Source organism: Glandiceps talaboti, chromosome 6 (assembly GCF_964340395.1).
Source record: "Glandiceps talaboti chromosome 6, keGlaTala1.1, whole genome shotgun sequence".
Lineage (NCBI taxonomy): Eukaryota > Metazoa > Hemichordata > Enteropneusta > Spengelidae > Glandiceps > Glandiceps talaboti.
In genome coordinates this window covers 27842157-27858091 of record NC_135554.1, presented here as the reverse complement: position 1 = coordinate 27858091, position 15935 = coordinate 27842157, and the positions used below count along the sequence as shown (strand labels likewise).

The 15935-nt window shown below is 40.0% G+C and overlaps 3 protein-coding genes across 3 annotated transcripts in view; all 3 read left to right on the top strand.

Moving 5' to 3' along the window:
* LOC144436563 (microfibril-associated glycoprotein 4-like) overlaps positions 1-1883 on the top strand; it is a 5083-nt gene extending 3200 nt beyond the window's left edge. Inside the window, exons 3-4 of the mRNA XM_078125380.1 lie at positions 390-651; positions 1148-1883. Of these exons, the coding sequence (XP_077981506.1) occupies positions 390-651; positions 1148-1407 (522 nt within the window). The 3' untranslated portion in view covers positions 1408-1883. The remainder of the gene's footprint in view (positions 1-389; positions 652-1147) is intronic.
* Positions 1884-2836: 953 nt separating this feature from the next.
* LOC144436650 (microfibril-associated glycoprotein 4-like) lies at positions 2837-6155 on the top strand. Its single transcript, XM_078125488.1, has 4 exons — positions 2837-3177; positions 4329-4465; positions 4745-5006; positions 5372-6155. Exons 1-4 carry the CDS (start codon positions 2892-2894, stop codon positions 5626-5628), a joined length of 942 nt encoding a protein of 313 aa, XP_077981614.1. The 5' UTR covers positions 2837-2891; the 3' UTR covers positions 5629-6155.
* A 741-nt stretch (positions 6156-6896) lies between these two features.
* On the top strand, positions 6897-14230 carry LOC144436731 (microfibril-associated glycoprotein 4-like). The gene is made up of 4 exons (XM_078125583.1): positions 6897-7206; positions 8414-8550; positions 12611-12872; positions 13936-14230. The coding sequence occupies exons 1-4, from the start codon at positions 6903-6905 to the stop codon at positions 14181-14183; spliced, it is 951 nt and encodes a 316-aa protein (XP_077981709.1). The 5' UTR covers positions 6897-6902; the 3' UTR covers positions 14184-14230.
* Positions 14231-15935: the final 1705 nt, after the last annotated feature.

Here is a 15935-nt window from a genome sequence, read left to right as displayed (position 1 = left end):
AATAGTCAGGTATGACGTATATTAATGCACTGGTATTGACACGGAGTCACACACACACACACACACACACACACACACACACACACGCACGCACGCACGCACGCACGCACGCACGCACGCACGCACGCACGCACGCACGCACACACACACACACACTCACTCACTCACTCACTCACTCACACACACACATTTTGCCATGCATATCAAATTCGTGCCTAAAGCTCAGTAATTTTTAATATTTCTTTTCTATTTTCTTTTCTATGCAAATCTATGAATAACCGAGTAGATAAATGAATACATAGGTAAATCAATCAATCAATTAGCCTGTTAGTTAATCAGTCAGTCAGACAGTTAATTAGTAATAATAAGTTCATCTGGCATCTTTTCAGGTATTCCAACGACGAATGGATGGACGATTAGACTTCTTTCGTGATTGGCAGTCATACAAATCAGGCTTTGGTCACGTGAATGCTGAGTTCTGGTTGGGTAACGATAAGTTATTTCGTCTGACCAATCAGAGATTGTACCAACTACGTGTAGATATGGCGGATTTCGAAGGAAACTCAGTGTATGCTTTGTACGGTTATTTCGTTACCAGTGACGAGTACAGTGGTTATAAAGTGTTAGTCGGTGATTACTCGGGGACAGCTGGTATGTGGTAGTATAATTACCTATTTATATGTACAAATCATACACGGACAGGTAGTAAACATGGTCTGAAAATAGGCAATGGCAGCAGATACCTAAGACTAAATTTATTTGATTTCTAAAGATGTTGTCTTCGTAAAGAAAATAATTAAAGTCATTCTATTTGACCAAACACATCGTACTTGACATTATTCTCTAAGCTATCCATGAATTCCCTTGCTTGGCAATCGCGTAAAGAAGTTTGGAAAGGATACATGTACTTATATTTTGTTGCCTCAATAGTTACGGCAACCGTCAAAATTGTGATAAACACTCTCCACTCATAGCATAGACATACATGTATCTCTACTCTATTGTCTATGACAGGATCATTCAAACCAAATAAATATGTACTTAAATCTCTAAATTTCACACCCCCTTCCGTTGAAAATAATGAGAAAACCCCGACATTTCTTAATTAATACATGTATTTAAACACTTTTTCTCTTTCCCCTTTTAGGTGACTCCCTGTCATATCATTCGAATAGTCTGTTCAGTACAAGAGACAGAGATAACGACAAGTCCGTAGTCGGAGATGAGCATTGTGCTGTAAGATACAGTGGTGCATGGTGGTACAATGGATGCCATAACTCCAATCTGAATGGTCTTTATTTAAATGGACCACATGAATCTAACGCCAATGGCGTCAATTGGGGTGCTTTCAAAGGGAATCGATATTCCCTGAAGCGAACAGAGATGAAGATTCGACCTGTAGTTTAAATGAAAAGATAACCTTGAACTCATGCTTTCTACAAGCAATTTCATTTGCTTAAAGTGGTCTGTTGAATAAGATATATACCCACTACGGAATAAAAACAAAGACTACCAACGTAAGATGACCTTGAATATAGATTACCTTCTATGTTACTCTAGTATCAACTTATGTAGATTTGATTGGTTATGTTCAATCCGAGAAAACAGTTTGTGACAGTGTCTCTAGATCTGTGTTTTTTTATATGTGGATCAAAGCATACTAGGAAACGTGCTGTAGTTGTTACAATAATAGTAATAGGAAAAATCAGATGTCCTTTTAAATTATTTGATTTCCATGAGAGCTACACTGAAAGCTTACAACACACGAAGCTATACAGTGATAAGGAATAGAACATAAACTAACAACGTACTGGAAATGGATATGTTAACAGCAAACTTGAATTAAGTTGTTAGGCACTTTCATCAATAAATGCATAGCTACTACGTACGTGTAGATGCAGTTATGTGATAAATTGAACAGAATGAAAACACTCGTTTGGGTTTTTTGATAAATGCGATGGGTTGAATCTGTGCACAATTTTCATACTGTAAGAATTTCTGATTTCAAACGTTGACACGTCCTACATGTCTACCAAATGTACTCAGTCAAAGATATATGTACAGGACAATGATTGTTAGAATGATATCGGATTTGTTGAAAATGAGTTATTATGAAAACTTTCTAAGAATACCTGATTCGTATAAACGACGAGGAAACAGATCTAGCAGGGTTTGTTTCTACATGTAACATGAAGTGACATACCATGATGCCTGGACATTGTTGTTTAATACATGAATCTCAACAGCAGGATAAATATATGCCACAATGTTCCTGGTGGTCTGTGACCGTAAAGGTCACTTACTTTAACGCAAACATTTACAAAAAGCAATATAAACAGATACAGTGCTGGAATTCGAAATTAGGGAGCTTTCAGAAATTGAAGAGGGTGGAGGAATTTAAGAGGTCGCCTTTTATTATCTTATAGAAATGGCATTAAGGGAGGATCACACTTTTCTTTGACCCATTTATCTAATTGTGCATTATTTGTAAATCGCTATCCCATCGCTGCCACCGGTTCCACGTCCCACTATTGCTACATCCCACCACTACCACCATTGTACCGAAATATCATATCAATCAAATCTTTGCTGACAACTATGCAGTGAAATAGTTGTTGGTGATGAGTGCAGCTCACAGGAGTAATGGTAAACAGTGTAGACATCCAAATTATACATTTAAAATTATCGATGCGATGGCAGCGCATATCTTTGATTTGAAACTTATGTCTCTTCACGTCTGACGACATTTCAACCTATGTTTTGTTTTTGTTTTTTTATTGAAAAGAGGGAGGTTCATGTTTTAGAGAAAAGGAATCGAGGGAGGGTCACATGATGGGCTTGATTTCCACAGGCCCACCCCCTTGCAATTACTTAAGGCTCCCTTAACGCACATGTGGAAAATGGCCCCATCTACAAAGTCCATAATGAGACTTGTCGTGGCCTTTATTTTATACTCTACCTTCTCTATGGCTCAGCGTGACGGAACAAGCACCGACCGTCGTGGTTCGGGAAATTCACGTCCTCCAGTTGTCTGCAATCCGCAGAATTACATACAAGTTGACGTACCAAAGTGTCCAGCTAACGAGACCATTCTTGGTATTGTCACCAAGCTAGACAGTTTAGAACAGAGTTTGAAAGATCTTGGACAGACTCTGCAAGATCCAAACAAAGCTTCAAGTGAGTATTGACTTTCATCTTATTTTCAGTGTCACCGTCACCTTGTTAAATTCACATAGACTCTGCTACGACGCCAATGACTCATGAACATTTCATAATGACTCTCTAAAAGAGGAAAGTTCGTCAATGTCGTGAGTTGACTAGAATCTTATTTAGGTGCAAAAGTAGCTATCCACAGCAAAAACCTACAGCAAAACCCACAGTCACAAGCACACATTTTTCACCTCGTATTTCAACTACAATTAATTGTTCCGATGTTCATAAGTGAGAGTACCGTTCATTGTTTACACGAGACACTTGTATGTATTTATCATGTATGTAGTATCATTTGCGCAAAAGGGTCAACGCAAAACACACGTATATCTCAGGCTAAAGGTGGTCAGAATATAAATTGACGATCATGATGGGTAAAAACTATCTGCATTTTCAGTAATCAGTAGTTTTATATTGTTTCTATATTAACTTGAAATTCTAAATACTTTATGGAGTCAGTGTCCCAGTGTACTCGTTTCTAGGGATTACAGTCCTAGGTTAACTCCTTACTCGTTTCTAGGGATTACAGTCCTAGGTTAACTCCTTACTCGTTTCTAGGGATTACAGTCCTGGGTTAACTCCTTACTCGTTTCTAGGGATTACAGTCCTAGGTTAACTCCTTACTCGTTTCTAGGGATTACAGTCCTAGGTTAACTCCAGGAAACGAGTACTGAGACTACAATGTACAGTCAAGAGGATTCAGACGTAATTGTTTATGCTTACGGGAAAAAACAGACAGACAGATAAATAAACAAACAAACAAACACACACACACACACACACAAACAAACAAACAAATATATATATATATATAAATCTTGACAAACATGACAGATTTGAAAGCTAATGTGATTATATAGGTAACTAAATATATTTGTCATACTCTAGAATCTTCTACCAGTAGTAACAATTCATAGCCTAATTTATGCAGTGTTTTAGATTATTTATCGCCAAGATACTTCCCAGGTTAGGTGTCTGACAATCACCGTTGTGTTTTCGTATGAAAGTACTGCCATGTCAATGCCTCAGAGTTTTCATTATATAATAGTATATTGTATTTGTTTAATTAACCACAAACTATTATCTTGATTGGAATTTGTTGATGTATTACATTCCAGGCGCGAAATCACGTGACTGCTTCGACCTTCTTCAAACTGGCCATCTATCCAGTGGTAGTTACGTCATTCAACCTGATGATGACGATGAACCAATCAGAGTGCATTGTGATATGGACACTGATTCTGGTGGATGGACGGTAAGCGTTGTAGATTATGAATGAAAGTGGTGATTTTCAAAATGAAACAATCGCACCAACCTTGAAAATGATATTACAATTGAACACAAACTTTGACATTAATTATTGACTAAAATGATTGGTTCAAGTATAGCATAACATTTGATAGGTTAAATTACATCGCAGAACTGTGGCATGGAAGTATTGGTACGCCATAATAATTAATATCGATGCTATGGTAACGAACACGTCATGGTAATGACTTCAAATTTGCCTCGTTTTGCTCTGTTATCATCCCAGGTATTCCAACGACGAATGGATGGAAGATTAGACTTCTTTCGTGATTGGCAGTCTTACAAATCAGGCTTTGGTCACGTGAATGCTGAGTTCTGGTTGGGTAACGATAAGTTATTTCGTCTGACCAATCAGAGATTGTATCAACTACGTGTAGATATGGAGGATTTCGAAGGAAACAAAGTGTATGCTTTGTTTGGATATTTCTCTGTTGGCGATGAATTCGGCAATTATAAATTGGTGGTGGGAGACTATTCAGGAACAGCAGGTAAGAATCTGCTAACGTTAGAATAATGACTTTCTGAGCAAGCTCATCTGTGTAGGTTAATGTATCAGCATAAATATTGAAACTTTTGAGACACTTCCCACAATTCGATATTTAGTTATGGGGGGGGGGGGCTACAAAACTTGCGAGTCGATTCAGTTATTCGTACATGGTGGCAGTACGATTGTAATGTCGATTCATGTCTCCGATGACATTAAAATTCAAGTGGCTTACGTGTGTGAGCGCCACTAACGGTCGTAGAGCAACTATATAGGCCATTCACCTTTTACGTGAACCGTAGCAGCAAGTTTTGTTTTTGCTTTGGAAACTACTTGTGGCTAATAACGTGTGCGTTTTCCTCGTTAAAGGTGACTCGCTGAGTGAACATGGTGATGCGATGTTTTCCACACAAGACAGGGATAACGACACCCATGAGCCCAGCAATTGTGCGGAAAATTATAAAGGAGGGTGGTGGTACACCGTATGTCATACTGCCAACCTGAATGGACTCTACATGAAAGGAAAACACGACAGTTATGCTGATGGGGTTGAGTGGAGTGCGTGGAAAGGATATTACTACTCACTTAAATTGACAGAAATGAAAATAAAACCAGTGTTGCAATGAAAAGTGGCTATTTCTTCGTCGTTCGTGGACCGTGTATATGCATTAAATTGAAACTTGCGTACTATGATACACTATACTGTGTATAAACCTCACGTAAAGTCTGCAATCGTGATGTACGTAAAAGAGACATTTGTTTACATGAGAATAGTCGATAACTTGCAGTTGAGAATTATAGTTTATCATTAAAAGTAGTTACATTGTATCGTGGAAACAAATATGCACAAATGATTTGTGATATTTCCATCGTCGCAAACCACAGCCTCTTTACGGCTCCGTCCAAATACTATCTACTTGTGGATATGTACCTCGGCATGACTACACTGTGTACGTTATTTGATGTCGAATGTATTGTAGGGGTGTTATAGATTGAGTCAGTAGACAGAGAAAAGTAGCTGTAGGTCATCAAAACTAATTACTCTTTGGACTCATAAAATTATAGGTTTTACAAATGCACTTGACTCTTTTCCTATAAAATGTAGACAATAGCAATAGTTTACGACGTCATTTATGAATTATTTGTTATCTATAGTTGCATGGCTTACAATAAAGGCTATATGTATCATGGAGTATATTATTTGGAGTGTGATGTCCAAATGATTTCAGTTAATTGTTACTGAGGTTACTTTATTAAATCGATTTGATACACAACTACAGCCACTACACACATGCGCGCGAGCGCGAGCGCGCGCATACATACGCACACACACATACTCATACACATACATACATACACACACACGACACAGACACACAACACACCCGTGTACACGTACACAGACATGTGTCTGTGCGCTCGTCTGTCTATGTATCTCTATCTGTGTCTTTGTGACAGTGTGTGTGTGTGTGTGTGTGTGTGTGTGTGTGTGTGTACGTGCGTTGAGCACTGTTTACTCCAGCATAGAAATCTCGCCTACACTGAGTTATTTATAACAGCGCTAGATGTGCGGCTGCGCTGTCATCGGGAATACAAAATTTTAAACAATATAAAGGTACAACAACCAACAGGAAATTTCTTTTTGACCAAAAACAAAGATGAGAATATTGCAGATACATCATGTACCCCAACATACAGACGAACTTCCACATGCTTACATTGCGTATGTATATGTGTACCTGGCTATGTATGTGTGTGTGTCTCTGTGTACATGTTTGCGTGTGTGTACATACATATAGATTTACATTCGGTCAAATTTCAGTGACCTTTGTCCTTGAAGGTCACATGCTGCAAAACATATCCATAGAGACGGAACATAAAAATACAACACACGGTAAAAATGGCCTCGTCTGCAGATTATCTCAAAATGTTTGCAGTGGTCCCAACTGTTACATGTACATGTACATGTATCAGGTGGGCCGGAGTCTTTATTTTATATACTACCATGTCCATGGCTCAGGTTACGTATCGTGGATCTGATACACGTTCTCCAGTTGTCTGCAATCCACAGAATTACATACAAGTTGACGTACCAAAGTGTCCAGCTAACGAGACCATTCTTGGTATTGTCACCAAGCTAGACAGTTTAGAACAGAGTTTGAAAGATCTTGGACAGACTCTCAAGGATCCAAATAAGGCTTCAAGTAAGTAGTCATTAAGGACTAATTTTTACACATCACCATTTCCAATATGTGACAATAAAATGTATGTACATTGATTAGTTACTATACGGTTCAGTTCAATGTTTGTACAATTCCTCAAACCACATACCTAACAACTGACACACTGTTCTCCATCAATCGAGCGTGACATGCTATGAAAAGCGACGTTTACATAATTGTATTTCTTTACTAGGTTCTATACAATTAAGGGAGCATTCAGTAATTTCGAGGGGAGGGCTGGGGAATTTTGGTGGGTCACTTTTATATATATCCGGGATTAGGGGAGGGTCACATTTTACTTTGACTCATTTTAAAGCCGCAACTGGAACGTTTTAGTGGGTTTTTTTAAAATGTTTTGTCAGGTACAATATCTTACTCGTAATATCGTACACTTTGAACAGTATTACATCACATTTGAGTAAACGTATGTTCTGTAGCTGTATTTAAGACAAGATACATGTAAATCATATCAAACTGATTTTTGGGTCTGCACCTAAAAACGCCCTCAACGGCGATCGTGATTTCAACCTGTTTTTTACTGCTTATGTATAATATCGACCACTGATTAACATTTGCAATGTCTAATTATTGGTATTTAACAATTTTAGTGAATATATTATGTTATCTGATTGATAACTGATGCTCCAGTTACACCCTTACAGTTTTAACATGGTGACAGATTCAAAACTGAACTTTCGTTAAGTTTTAAACTTTCCACTACTACACTACCTACAGATAACATTCACCACTAATTAACAGATACAATGTATTTAACTACAAATTGACATTAAAATTGATAAATCTTGCTTAGAAGAGACCTGCTGTTCAATAGAGTTAGGTATTATGAGAAGTAGGAACTTTACAACTCCTGAAACAAATAGTCTCAGCATTGTTTTTGGTAAAGAACACCAACAAATGTATTTTGTATGTTTAAATGTGACTGTTGAACATGTAAGACAGGTGACCGGTCTGCCATTGTCAGTCAAGAAAAGTTAAGGCGTAGCTGAGGTGGCCTCTCTTTCAGGGTGACTCATGCCAAGACGAGTTGGAATGCATTATCCAAAATAAATCTTTACCTGTAATGACTAGACAATAACAAATAAGGAGATGTAACGCCCTTTGATTCATTTAATGTGTCTCTATTCTAAGACTCGGGTATTTGCTGTATTTTTATTTTCTAACTTACCAGGAGGACAATCACGTGATTGTTTTGACCTTCTTGAAACTGGCCATCTATCCAGTGGTAGTTACGTCATTCAACCTGATGATGACGATGAACCAATCAGAGTGCATTGTGATATGGACACTGATTCTGGTGGATGGACGGTAAGTCACACTATTGTTTTGTTTACAACTATCAAGCAAAGAAAGTAAACAATACCTCCAGATGTATAGAACGGGTGTTTGAAAATAAACTTATTTACATAATTAGGAAGGGTACATTGTACAACTGTATCCCTATCTCTTATTTTCACTTATACACCGTCCCGCAGTCACACTCAAACCGGATCACATTGAGCTGTTGTCAGGAGCAACGTGGTACGTAGTAATCATAGTAAAGAAAGATGGCAAGGAGTTTTCGGTATGATGCATGTATGTGAGTGGATCGTGCTTTCTTCATCTTTTACTTGTTTGATGTGTAGTTTCTTTGCTGTAAACGAACCATCAAATTAAGCCTGATTGCCACGTGGTCCCAAGTCAACCACGCACAGTGGAGGCTTTCCACTGTCAAGGCTAACAGTCCGGGTCAACATTACACAGTGTCAGTGGTGGCTTTCCATTGCCAAGGCTAACAGTCCGAGTCAACCTTACACAGTGGTGGCTTTCCAATGCCAAGGCTAAAAGTCCGAGTCAACCTTACACAGTGGTGGCTTTCCAATGCCAAGGCTAACAGTTCGAGTCAACCTTACACAGTGGTGGCTCCCCAATGCCAAGGCTAGCAGTCCGAGCAACCTAACACAGTGGTGGCTTTCCACTGTCAAGGCTAACAGTCCGAGCCAACCTTACACAGTGTCAGTGGTGGCTTTCCATTGCCAATGCTAACAGTCCGGGTCAACATTACACAGTGTCAGTGGTGGCTTTCCACTGCCAAGGCTAACAGTCCGAGCAACCTTACACAGTAGTGGCTTTCCAATGCCAAGGCTAACAGTCCGAGTCAACCTTATACAGTGGTGGCTTTCCAATGCCAAGGCTAACAGTCCGAGTCAACCTTACACAGTGGTAGCTTTCCAATGCCAAGGCTAACAGTCCGAGTCAACCTTACACAGTGGTGGCTTTCCAATGCCAAGGCTAACAGTCCGAGTCAACCTTACACAGTGGTGGCTTTCCAATGCCAAGGCTAACAGTTCGGGTTCGGGTCAACCTTACACAGTGGTGGCTTTCCAATGCCAAGGCTAACAGTCCGAGCCAACCTTACACAGTAGTGGCTTTCCAATGCCAAGGCTAACAGTCCGGGTCAACCTTACACAGTGGTGGCTTTCCACTGCCAAGGCTAGCAGTCCGGGTCAACCTTACACAGTAGTGGCTTTCCAATGCCAAGGCTAACAGTCCGAGTCAACCTTACACAGTAGTGGCTTTCCAATGCCAAGGCTAACAGTCCGAGCCAACCTTACACAGTAGTGGCTTTCCAATGCCAAGGCTAACAGTCCGGGTCAACCTTACATAGTGGTGGCTTTCCACTGCCAAGGCTAACAGTCCGGGTCAACCTTACACAGTGGTGACTTTCCACTGCCAAGGCTAGCAGTCCGGGTCAACCTTACACAGTGTCAGTGGTGGCTTTCCAATGCCAAGGCTAACAGTCCGAGTCAACCTTACACAGTGGTGGCTTTCCACTGCCAAGGCTAAAAGTCCGAGCAACCTTACACAGTAGTGGCTTTCCACTGTCAAGGCTAACAGTCCGGGTCAACCTTACATAGTGGTGGCTTTCCACTGCCAATGCTAACAGTCCGGGTCAACCTTACACAGTGGTGGCTTTCCACTGCCAAGGCTAGCAGTCCGGGTCAACCTTACACAGTGGTGACTTTCCACTACCAAGGCTAGCAGTCCGAGTCAACCTTACACAGTGTCAGTGGTGGCTTTCCAATGCCAAGGCTAACAGTCCGAGTCAACCTTACACAGTAGTGGCTTTCCATTGCCAAGGCTAACAGTCCGAGTCAACCTTACACAGAAGTGGCTTTCCACTGCCAAGGCTAACAGTCCGAGTCAACCTTACACAGTGGTGGCTTCCACTGTCTAGGCTAACAGTCCGAGTCAACCTTACACAGTGGTGGCTTCCACTGTCAAGGCTAACAGTCCGAGTCAACCTTACACAGTGGTGGCTTTCCACTGCCAAGGCTAGCAGTCCGAGTTAACCTTACACAGTAGTGGCTTTCCACTGCCAAGGCTAACAGTCCGAGTCAACCTTACACAGTAGTGGCTTCCACTGTCAAGGCTAACAGTCCGAGTCAACCTTACACAGAAGTGGCTTTCCAATGCTAAGGCTAACAGTCCGGGTCAACCTTACACAGTAGTGGCTTTCCACTGTCAAGGCTGACTGTCCGAGTCAACCTTACACAGTAGTGGCTTCCACTGTCAAGGCTAACAGTCCGAGTCAACCTTACACAGAAGTGGCTTTCCAATGCTAAGGCTAACAGTCCGGGTCAACCTTACACAGTAGTGGCTTTCCACTGTCAAGGCTGACTGTCCGAGTCAACCTTACACAGTAGTGGCTTTCCACTGTCAAGGCTAACTGTCCGAGTCAACCTTACACAGTAGTGGCTTTCCACTGTCAAGGCTAACAGCCCGAGTCAACCATATAATAGTACCAGTACTAGTAGTGGCTTTCCACTGTCAAGGCTAACTGTCCGAGTCAACCTTACACAGTAGTGGCTTTCCACTGCCAAGGCTAACAGTCCGAGTCAACCTTACACAGTGGTGGCTTCCACTGTCTAGGCTAACAGTCCGAGTCAACCTTACACAGTGGTGGCTTCCACTGTCAAGGCTAACAGTCCGAGTCAACCTTACACAGTGGTGGCTTTCCACTGCCAAGGCTAGCAGTCCGAGTTAACCTTACACAGTAGTGGCTTTCCACTGCCAAGGCTAACAGTCCGAGTCAACCTTACACAGTAGTGGCTTCCACTGTCAAGGCTAACAGTCCGAGTCAACCTTACACAGAAGTGGCTTTCCAATGCTAAGGCTAACAGTCCGGGTCAACCTTACACAGTAGTGGCTTTCCACTGTCAAGGCTGACTGTCCGAGTCAACCTTACACAGTAGTGGCTTCCACTGTCAAGGCTAACAGTCCGAGTCAACCTTACACAGAAGTGGCTTTCCAATGCTAAGGCTAACAGTCCGGGTCAACCTTACACAGTAGTGGCTTTCCACTGTCAAGGCTGACTGTCCGAGTCAACCTTACACAGTAGTGGCTTTCCACTGTCAAGGCTAACTGTCCGAGTCAACCTTACACAGTAGTGGCTTTCCACTGTCAAGGCTAACAGCCCGAGTCAACCATATAATAGTACCAGTACTAGTGGTGGCTTTCCACTGCCAAGGCTAACAGTCAAAGGTTATCGAACACTGATATCATCATTTGAATCGGTCTTTTTTTTTGGTCTTGCTAGACTCACTGATTGAAGCGATGGGGTTACACCGTTCACTTTTTTGTTTACCTAAAGATTTTTTTTTAAATGCCATAATTGCAATGTATTTATTTCATGTGCACACATATTCGACTCCCTATAAGCTAGCAAAACAACTAAAATGGCGTTTCATCTTTTTTTAATGACTTGCACTTCTTTCCACTTGAACGTGTTTTCTATGCTGTAATTTCAAAATGAACACGGATACCACGGTTACCTGTCAATTTCTTTGCTTTCCAATTCCACATATTGAAATTCTTCTAAGTTGCATAAAGTGAAAAGACTCCAGATTTTGTCGACGTTCAGAAATTGACAGTTTCTCTTAACCTGTGCTCTTTCAAATCGAGATTAATTCATGTCGCCATGATAAACTTCTGAGTAATTAGTATACATACATTATAAATTCTTAAATTATTGAATGTCATTGGGAAAATGTTGATCAAGTTTAAAATTTTACCTTTTTTTATCTGATTCTCTTCTTCCCTTTTCAATCCATTGTTACTAGTCCAAATGTTGAAGAATACTTTTTACAAAGATTGGTGAAACTGACATGACTTTTTTTTTAAAATACACATTGTAGTACTCTTCATTTGTTACATCGTGATAGATCATCCCAGGTATTCCAACGACAACTTGATAACTGGCAATCATACAAATCAGGCTTTGTTCATGTGAATACGTGACGGATATATTGTTGGGTAACAATTCAAATGTACGTTATTTCGTCAGACTAATAAGATATTGTATTAAGTTCATCTGGTATCGTTTCAGGTATTCCAACGACGAATGGATGGAAGATTAGACTTCTTTCGTGATTGGCAGTCTTACAAATCAGGCTTTGGTCACGTGAATGCTGAGTTCTGGTTGGGTAACGATAAGTTATTTCGTCTGACCAATCAGAGATTGTATCAACTACGTGTAGATATGGAGGATTTCGAAGGAAACGAAGTGTATGCTTTGTATGGATATTTCTCTGTTGGCGATGAATTCAGCAACTATAAATTAACAGTGGGAAACTATTCAGGAACGTCAGGTAATTGGTATATGAGTGACACGTACAATGTTCAAGGCTGTGACTTGATTTCTCTTCGAGACATATATCAAAGCGTTAGGCTGGTGTCAGAATTTACGGCAGGGGGGGAGAAATGGGGGGGACATGAAAGAAATTGAGATATCAGAGGGGCATGAAAATTCTGATGGTCACAAAGGGGGTGGGCTTTACAACGACATTCGTAATAATTGCTGACATTTGTAATAACCCCGATATTTGTTATAAAAATCATGCTTTTCATGTAATAAAACCGACATTTGTAATAATTTCTACCAAATTAAACCTCGGGAGCAGTCATTTACCGAGTAAATTAAAACATTTCTCGCGGCTTTGCCGCAATAACTTCTAAAACCTATATTAAATGATGAGTTGGGTGACAGCCAAGTGAATATATTTGTGTATGCCTTCCTCTGTCAGTAAGCTTCCTGAACATAGGTACACTTTTCCGTCTAAAAATTCACTGAACATGAGGTCGATATGTTCCTATTTAAGATGTTAAAGGAATGTCTGCAATCCTTAGTGTTAAAGGTAATATTCAAAAAAGCATAGCATTGTTCTACCTCGAAGAGTAGCGCCCCGACGACAGTAAAGCCTAATTCTAAGAACATCCTTGCAGTAAGTAATGGGTATCTATTTTGGAGAAATGTATACGGTATTTGTGAGCAATGTAGCTAGTAGGATATTTGTTGTGGTAATGAACCTAAGGAAATCACAAGTCATGTAGGTATAGCTCATAAGGGAATGACTACACGGCGTCACATACTTTTAAATACCAATCATGACATCGTTAGCTATAAAATGAAAATAACACTAAACTGTGGATTCCTCCATTCCCGGCGAGGTTAGACCACGTCGCCCAATCAAAATCATCTAGACAAGCCAAGATCATCAGCAACGCTCCAGTGTAGCAGGACGCCACCAACGCCCAATGTGTGATATTACGGCCGATGTATGCTCGGCGTTCACATTAATCAGAGCTCGCATACATGCTGCGTCAAGTTCTCGTATCTGTGTCATTTCTTAGTCTCCGTGTCTTTTGTTTCAGGTGACTCCTTCAGTAGCCACAGCCGTGCTAATTTTTCAACCAAAGATGCAGAGCAAGGGGGTGCTACCTGTGCAGCAACTTATAAAGGAGGGTGGTGGTATACTGCATGTCACAGTTCTAACTTGAACGGCCTCTACCTGAGAGGAGAACATGAGAGTTACGCCGATGGAGTCGAGTGGGGCGCTTTTAAGGGACATTATTATTCACTTAAATTGACAGAAATGAAAATAAGACCAGTGCCTAGATAAAAGGTGGCTGGGTGGATGGCTTGATATTATTGTCATTGACATTACGATCAATGTGGTTGCGGCGTCGGGGGGGGGGGGGGTAGACTTCCTTTACCATTGAGTCTCCAACTTGGGTACCTTTCCACTTCTGACATTATATATTTAACCTATACTTGTGAAATATTTGCTCATTGGGGTGGGTTATGTTGCAGAGAATGGAAACTGGTGGAAGGCGAATTTTTAGAAAATGAAATCAGGGACCGGGAGGGCCACATTTTGCGGCACGAGTCCGAGCTTGATTTCTCCCCCCCCCCCCTACCTCTTATTTGCAAAATGTATTGTTTTGTCTATCTCAGGCCAACATGTTTAAATATAACTATATACATTTAGTGTATTCCACATAATAGGCGTTTTTCTATCAGTAAATATAACTCTAAGTACGTATTGTTGATGTCCGTAGAACTCGGAATTGGTCAACACCGTACCGTCGCAGGTTTTTTGGTTGTTCTTGGGGGTTAGGGGCCGAGGGTTGATTTCTTTGGTGGTGGGTTTTTGCACGCTGTTATTTCATTTGTTCATCTGAAAAGAATAAATAACTAGATATTTCTTATATTATCTGGCCAAGTCTTAAATTTATTATTTATATTTTATATAGATAAATAATGTGACGTTGGATACAATATGTATTTTTCACATCTTGTGACACGTTGAACTCTTTAGCTATGTTCAATTTCTTTAATTATACATTATGTACATTTTAGGATTTGTCAGGTTTTCCTTCCTGTATTGCAGGTTTGATTTGAATGAAAAAGCCTCTCAGTATTGCATTAATGTGTCTATTTTTTGTAAGCCAGCTTTGAAAACGTTTGTTTCTTCTTCTCTAACGTTTATGGTTCTACACACATTAAGGGTCAATTATCTTCTTCTCTAACGTTTATGGTTCTTTACACATTAAGTTGGGTCAATTATCTTCTTCTCTAACGTTTATGGTTCTACACACATTAAGTTGGGTCAGTTATCTTCTTCTCTAACGTTTATGGTTCTACACATATTAAGTTGGGTCAATTATCTTCTTCTCTAACGTTTATGGTTCTACACACGTTAAGTTGGATTAATTGTCTTCGTCTCTAACGTTTATGGTTCTACACACATTAAGTTGGGTCAGTTATCTTCTTCTCTAACGTTTATGGTTCTACACACATTAAGTTGGGTCAATTATCTTCTCTAACGTTTATGGTTCTACACATATTAAGTTGGGTTAATTATCTTCTTCTCTAACGTTTATGGTTCTACACACATTAAGTTGGGTCAGTTATCTTCTTCTCTAACGTTTATGGTTCTACACACATTAAGTTGGGTCAATTATCTTCTTCTCTAACGTTTATGGTTCTACACACATTAAGTTGGGTCAGTTATCTTCTTCTCTAACGTTTATGGTTCTACACATTAAGTTGGGTCAGTTATCTTCTTCTCTAACGTTTATGGTTCTACACACATTAAGTTGGGTCAATTATCTTCTTCTCTAACGTTTATGATTCTACACACATTAAGTTGGGTCAGTTATCTTCTTCTTTGTTCTCTTTAATCCAGTGTAGGTGTGTTCAATTAGAGGCGAATATTTTTTTAAATATAAATATGGTCAATTGTTATCCGATTTATGTAAGCTTACTTTTTACACCCTTTATTTCTTTCCGGTACTTTTTACACCCTTTATTTCTTTCCGGTACGTTTTACACACTTTACGTCTTTATATTGTAAATGTCTTTCATTTCC

Excerpts from the sequence above, each read along its gene's own strand:
- LOC144436650 (XM_078125488.1), top strand. The coding sequence starts at position 2,892 with ATGTGGAAAATGGCCCCATCTACAAAGTCCATAATGAGACTTGTCGTG. Across the intron at positions 4,466-4,744 it reads CTGATTCTGGTGGATGGACG|GTATTCCAACGACGAATGGA; the intron begins GTAAGCGTTGTA and ends TTATCATCCCAG. Across the intron at positions 5,007-5,371 it reads AGACTATTCAGGAACAGCAG|GTGACTCGCTGAGTGAACAT; the intron begins GTAAGAATCTGC and ends TCCTCGTTAAAG.
- LOC144436731 (XM_078125583.1), top strand. The coding sequence starts at position 6,903 with ATGGCCTCGTCTGCAGATTATCTCAAAATGTTTGCAGTGGTCCCAACT. Across the intron at positions 8,551-12,610 it reads CTGATTCTGGTGGATGGACG|GTATTCCAACGACGAATGGA; the intron begins GTAAGTCACACT and ends GTATCGTTTCAG. Across the intron at positions 12,873-13,935 it reads AAACTATTCAGGAACGTCAG|GTGACTCCTTCAGTAGCCAC; the intron begins GTAATTGGTATA and ends CTTTTGTTTCAG.